At 35.3% G+C, this 6,559-nt stretch overlaps 2 protein-coding genes across 2 annotated transcripts in view; both read right to left on the reverse strand.

Moving 5' to 3' along the window:
- The window catches only part of LOC21388620, a 3,834-nt gene extending 3,569 nt beyond the window's left edge, over window positions 1–265 (reverse strand). The window contains exon 1 of the mRNA XM_010089962.2: window positions 167–265. Coding sequence (XP_010088264.1) covers window positions 167–245 — 79 coding nt within the window. The 5' untranslated portion in view covers window positions 246–265. The remainder of the gene's footprint in view (window positions 1–166) is intronic.
- A 5,230-nt stretch (window positions 266–5,495) lies between these two features.
- Window positions 5,496–6,308, reverse strand: LOC21388621. Its single transcript, XM_010089963.2, has one exon. The coding sequence runs from the start codon at window positions 6,162–6,164 to the stop codon at window positions 5,781–5,783; it is 384 nt and encodes a 127-aa protein (XP_010088265.1). The 5' UTR covers window positions 6,165–6,308; the 3' UTR covers window positions 5,496–5,780.
- Between the last annotated feature and the right edge of the window lie 251 nt (window positions 6,309–6,559).

Below are 6,559 nucleotides of genomic sequence, written 5' to 3' on the forward strand. Positions count from 1 at the left end.
TATATATATATATATATATATATGTCCATGTTAATGTTGGTGCTTCTTCAATGACGATTTCAAACTCCATATGTACATAAATATATATATATATCATAAGAACATAGTACATAGTAAATTAAGAAGCATAATTTCTATTACAGGGGAGTTGATCACATCAGCTTACCATTTCTAACAGCCGAAAATGCTGTGTGGCTGATGGCACACAATAGCACTAGCACCACCGTGGCTTTGCACACCTTCATTGAGAGAGGGAGGGAGGGAGGGAAAGAGAGAGGAGGGGGTTGGCGTCGAGATCATAGAGGTGACAGTGGGTTTTATTTATTTCTGCTTGTGAGAATGCCACTGAATTTGGAGGAATTCACAACTGTACCACTAGAACTATATCCTCAAAGTGCCACCTTCCAGGAAGACATACAATTTTATGGAACGAAATTGTTAGGTTAAAATCTCATTTATTTTACCGATTTGAGTTTAAAATTTTAACTTTATTATAATAAAAAAATTTTAAAAATAATCACATTTAATTTTTTTATTATAATAAAAAATTATCACATAAAATTATTTTTCAACTCAAATTAAAAATTTAAATTAATAAACAACTCAAATTAAAAATTTAAATCAATGAACTAAACGGCGTAAACCGCCCCTAAGACTTTTGGTTGTCTGCCCAAAATTTTTAGTGTACTCAAGGCATACTCTCCTTAAGTCTTAATCCACTTATTGTTTGTACAGATGAAATAAGAAAAAAATAAATAAAACAACGCAAACCCATTGACTAAGTCAAAATTTTGTCTTTATTTAATCTTTTCTTGTCTGTTTTCTTTTTAATTTTATGATCAATCGATTAAATTTCCATTTTTCTTTGCAATGTTGCATTAATTGTTAACACCTTCTGTAAGAAAAAAACTTTTGCCACTGTTAAATACTGTTCTCTCTCTGTTTTTTTTTTTTTTTTTGGGAATCCAAATACCAAAGTATGGAATGTATATATGAATTGTATGACATCCAGTTTTGTTCGTATATTAATTTTTGATAGGATAGGTGATGCCTCAAAAAAAAATTGTGATATGAGGAAAAATATGTTTAATCCAAAAACAGAACTGCAAACCGAACATAAAAAAGGATGGAATATCTTGGATTTCATTAATAAAATAAAATTCGACATGTGCATAATATTTTGAGAAATGTTAGTTTCATTTTTTTTATTATTTTTTTGTCACTTTTTACATTCATTATTTGATTCACGTGTGAAATAATAAATAAAAAAAATGACAAAAATAATGATAGAAGAAGTGACGCTAATATTTTTTTAATATTTTTATAGGTTCACGTATTTGAGTAAAGAAATAGTTCCTTCACTGATCAGGAAATGTTTTTCTGGGGGAGGTTGAAGACAAGCCAATTAATCCACATCTATTTCCTATTTCTTATTAGTAACTAGCTATAAAAGTATAAAACATTGTCGGAAAAAAAAAAAAAGAAAGCTATACAACAATGTTGACAGTGTCTTTCTTGTCATTTTGCAAGCTTTTCTATTTCTTCTTAAATAACCTCAAATTTCTATGCGCAAAAAATAAATTAAAATATATATGAGAGATTGTAATATATCTCTCAATTTCGATATCACAAAATTGGCTTAAAACACATTCGGGAAGAGTGGGCGGACACAAGCGCGCGCTACAGCGCGCTTATTGGGCGCTGCAGCCTGCGCAAAACAGACCTCTCGGGTCTGTTTTGCTAAGCCCGCGCGCTGCAGCGCACAACAGTGTGCGCTGCAACGCGCTTCTTGGGCGCTGCAGCGTAAATTGTTAACGGAAAATGTGTTTTCGTGTGTTTTAGTGATCTGAAAAGGTCTCGAACCATTGCATCTATTTGTGATATGTTTTCTCACATATCTGAGCACTTATTAACAATAGAAATATCTATTGATATAAGTGCATCAGCATATAAAAGATAACCTTTAAAATTTGAAAAGGTATCTTTATGTGAAAGGTTGTAACACTTAAGGATTTTTAGCTCGTGAGAACAACAAAGGAACATCAGATCAATAAAAATGCACAATCTAATCACCCCCTTTTTTTCACCTTCTTAAAGAAATGTCACATTCCGGATCTTTGGGCTGGCAACCCATGTGCAGTGATCAAGATCCTGATTTGAAAATGCATTCAATCTCTAATGCGAATTAACAGCCAAATTAGTACATATTATTATTTTGTATAATTGTAATTCTGTAAGCTTTTGCTTGTGTTGGTCTTTGGTCGGCAATAATTGAATAGTTTATAGTAAATTTATAGAAGCGACGGTAAGCGACGGTGGTCACCGGTGGTATATGAGAGAGGGCAAGCTTGAGAATAATTGCAATCGTGTAGAGATTTCTGGCAACAACCAACATGGACGCATGTGTCGTGGGTTCTTGATTTTAAATCATGATTCTTGATTCTCTACAATATTTTTTTCTCATAAAAAATTTAAATTTTAAAAATCAGAATCATAAATCATGATTTTGAATCCATAAATCTAACGTCTCATTAATGATCCTAAGTTGAATAATATTTAAAAACTCTAATCACATAATTAGTATTGAACTTTTATTCGTGCTCCTCTTAGTGAAAATTGCCAAAATGATTATCTTGTAAAATGAAATTGATAAAATGACCTTTTTTCGAACATTTTTTTGCAAAAAAATTGACGTTTTTACACATGGGATTGTAGTTGGAATGGTCGGGCTTTTGGTTTGCTCCTATAAAATTTGAGGTTCGAACCAACTCATGGGCACCTATATGACAAAAATCATAGTTTCCTACCTTCTAAAGATTGTAGGGGTTGGCAGAGGGCTGAGTTTCTAGCGCAGATTCATAAAGTGTATTTGGGAGATTTTTGGGTGCAAAAAAAGAAAGTAGTCATTTCTAATGGTTCCGTAGTGACTTTGCAAATAAAATTTTTTTGAAAGTTATTTTACAAAAAGCTTTTCTTGTTACATATTATTTCACTATTTTAAGAACTACCTAATTCAACATTTGCATGTTCTCTTTTCTATACTGATGTTTCCGGTCAAGGATATGATTCAACTAATAGGTAATACTAATAAGAAATTAGACAATGAAAATCATGGGAAATGACTTTTCTTTGATAAGAGAAAAAACTATTCTGATTTATTTTTGTGTCGCTCACAATATATAATAAGCTACCAATTTCAAATGCCTAAAATCATGCCAATAGAAATGCTTTGGTAAAATGGTAATGTATCTTAGCTCGACTCAACTTAATCATGAAGTCTAACAAGCACTGAAATGCCATCCAAAATCTTCATTTCGTACTCTTACTAAGGAAGCTGAGCACGTATAAAGCACAAGTGGAAAAGAGGTTTGTCTGGTACCTTATTTTCTTTGTTATTATCATAGAAAACCATTTCATTGAACCAAACTGATAAAACAATAGAAAACTGTAGAAATAGAGTCCAATAAAATCAGCACAGGAACACAAACAACCTCCCCTAAAAAGCAAGAAGTCGAATTAAAAGAAATCAAAATATAAACGACGATATTATCGATTCTTCTCACTCAATTAAAGAAGACAAAATCTTAAACGAAATCATTTGATCCGTAATAAAATCCACCAACCAATTTAAGTACACTCCCGCGAAACCTTCCACGACCATCTTAGCATCACCCTAAACAACTACTACATTAGTAATTTTAGCAAGATGGTGATCGAGTTGTTGCTTAACCTATGGCTTACCATATCTTTTTCTGTACCTCAAATATACAGGATTTAACCCCAAATTGCTTCGTAAAATAGTAAGGCCTAGCCCATACCTTATCGCTGGAAATATAGGCCATGCATGCGGCCCACACTCTGATAAAGTGATACCAATCTCATAACATTCCCCATGTACACTCGTACTTCAGGATTTTGATTTTGATTAAGCATAGTGACAAATGTCCTAAAACTTTTGACAACTTTTTTTTTCTTTTTAGATTATTCGAACTAGTCCATGGTTTATCCATATTTGTGTGCTTTCAACTGTCTGCACGCGGTGGTAATCCAAATTTGGATCCATACTGGAAGATCCTGCACATCTGTTTGGTAAACAATGTAAACTGTTCATTTTAATCAAACTCTATAACTACATTTGTTTTGTTATGTGAAGGAAAGCATTATAAAGGTAGAGAGTTAGTGTATAATTTCGGGGATTCAAGACATTTCTAAGTATGGGATTCTTTTATAAAGTGAATTGCTTGTATGCCCACACTTACAATGAGAGTGAATCGGACTTAAGATTTTATCGAAGAGAACGGGCAATCTTACCCCCTCATCAAATGACCAGTGATAACTCTAGAACAACAATCAAATGTTGGGAGTTTTCAACTAGTAACTAGACTTATAAATGTTTTATTACCTTTGAGCAAAAAGTTGAACACGCTAAGCAAATTGGATCTGCTATTTGACATCAACAAGTATCGTTCCTCGATATGTATTCCATCCAAATCCAAGTAATTTGCAACTTTTTTTTATTTTGATTATCGGCAGTAATTTGCTACTGTTAGCTAAACGTAAATATACTTTTTTTTTTTTTTTTTTCAAATGACACGTATATTTACTTGTTGTCATGGCATCAATGGACTTCACTGAATGCCAGTCAGTGCAGCCACATTGTGATTCTTCTCAGCAATTCTCTCTTGGATGTTAAGAGCGCTCTAATTTTACAATTCGATTTTTTTTTTCTATTTGCTGTTGTTGTGTTATAAAATAGTAAATAAATAAATAAAGAGTCGAACAAATTGACACGCAATGGATCCAAAAGTCCAAAGGATTAAGGTTATCCATTCCAGCTACAGCTAGTTTATCAGAAAATTGTTGTCAAATGGATAATCTTATGCATGTGCATTTTATGTGCTGTCACGAAACATTCAAGTTTTATAGATTATCCATCTAGCTCCAGCTTCAAGACAAATAAAAACAGGCACCCTTTTCAAAATGAAGTTAAAATTGAAATAGAAATGGCAGAGAAAAAACGAAGGAAAAAAAGATCATTCTGTTCCTGCTCTTAACTTTAAACAAAGTTCCTACCAAAAAGCCATACAAAAGACGACATCAGTAATGCCATTTTTTTTAATAAATGTGAAACAGAACGTTTACCAGTACAACCCAAAAGATTTTACGTTAAGAGAATAATTTATCTCTCAAAAACCAGCTGATTACGCGTTTGAATCTCCTTTCAATAACGAAGAAACCAAAAAAGGGTCCAAAAAAACCAAAAAAACCAAAAAAGGGTCAAAGAGTGTATTTAGAGCAGAGACCAAAGACCAGAGCCGTTGACTAAACCCATGGCCCATCAAAAATTTCTAACCGTCAGATTATTTCAACCATCGTTCAACCGATCAAAGCCGTTCATCTCCTCTGTAGAACTGAGATCAGATTTATTTATTTTTAGAAAAACCTAACCAATACGATAGTCATATGCGATAAAACCATAATCCATACGTGAAATTAATCAAAGAAAAAGTATCTAGTATCTACCATTATAGACTATCATTACTTGACAAAGAAAACAAGAGTCAGACCAGACAAATAATCCATGGCCATCCACAAGATAAAAAAAAGTTCTTGATTCTTGACTTCACCAAACAAGAACACATTTTTTTGCCTTAAAAGTTTGATTTCGACAAATTGACAATGCCAAGTAACGACCAACAAAAGCATTCAGACATAATAGCTTCCAAACCTCAACGGAGAAAAAGAACCGGCGGCGAGGAAGTCACCCGAGCTCCGATCGGTCACTTCTCGTTGTTAGCGCGGTCCGACAAGTCGGTGGCGAGACGAGACGCGATCGCCGAGTGGTACATGGCGTCGTGGAAAGTCGAGCCCTCCAGAGTCTTCCTCCGGAGCTGCTTGGCCTTCTCTTCGGTGAAACAGCCAAGGGAGAACCTGGATCTGGGCCGCTCCGCCTCCGACGCGGGCTCGGGCTCCGGATCCGGGCCAGCATTCGGGTTCTGAGACGACGAGTTGATGTAGTCCGGATCGGAGGACCACCCGAAGAGAGGGGCCCACCAGTTGGCAGATGACTGTTTGCGGCGGTTCGGGTCTGATTTTCTTGAGGAGGATGAAGAGGATGCGTGGATCGGGCCGGGACGGAAGGGTGTGAGGGAAGTGGTCGACATTGGAGCGCTGGGAAGAATGAAAAATGTAGAGAGAGAGAGAGAGAGAGAGAGGAGAAAGTTGTAGTCTTGAGACAAAAAACGGTGGAGAGAGAGAAGAAGAGAAGATGGCCAAACCAAAAAGGGAAGGGCTTTTCGATGGTTTTGAGATAGGCAGAGGGAGATTATCAGCTGTTGTGGTATTTACGTGAAACTGTGTGAATGTATGCCTTTGGACGGTTGTACTCTCGGAGCTTTTGGAGATTGTAGGCGGATATGAAGGGTATTTTAGTCTAAAAGACACTATCTTTTAATGCATCTAGAGGGAGTACAAGTTGAGGTTGGCGTAGGTGATATTGGGTCGGTGAGGGTATGAGAGGAGAAGTTGATAAGATGCACACGTGGTAGAGTGGCGAGTG

This window comes from Morus notabilis, unplaced genomic scaffold (genome assembly GCF_000414095.1).
Source record: "Morus notabilis unplaced genomic scaffold, ASM41409v2 Scaffold17, whole genome shotgun sequence".
Lineage (NCBI taxonomy): Eukaryota > Viridiplantae > Streptophyta > Magnoliopsida > Rosales > Moraceae > Morus > Morus notabilis.

Coding starts and splice junctions, on each gene's coding strand:
- LOC21388621 (XM_010089963.2), bottom strand. CDS start 6,164: ATGTCGACCACTTCCCTCACACCCTTCCGTCCCGGCCCGATCCACGCA.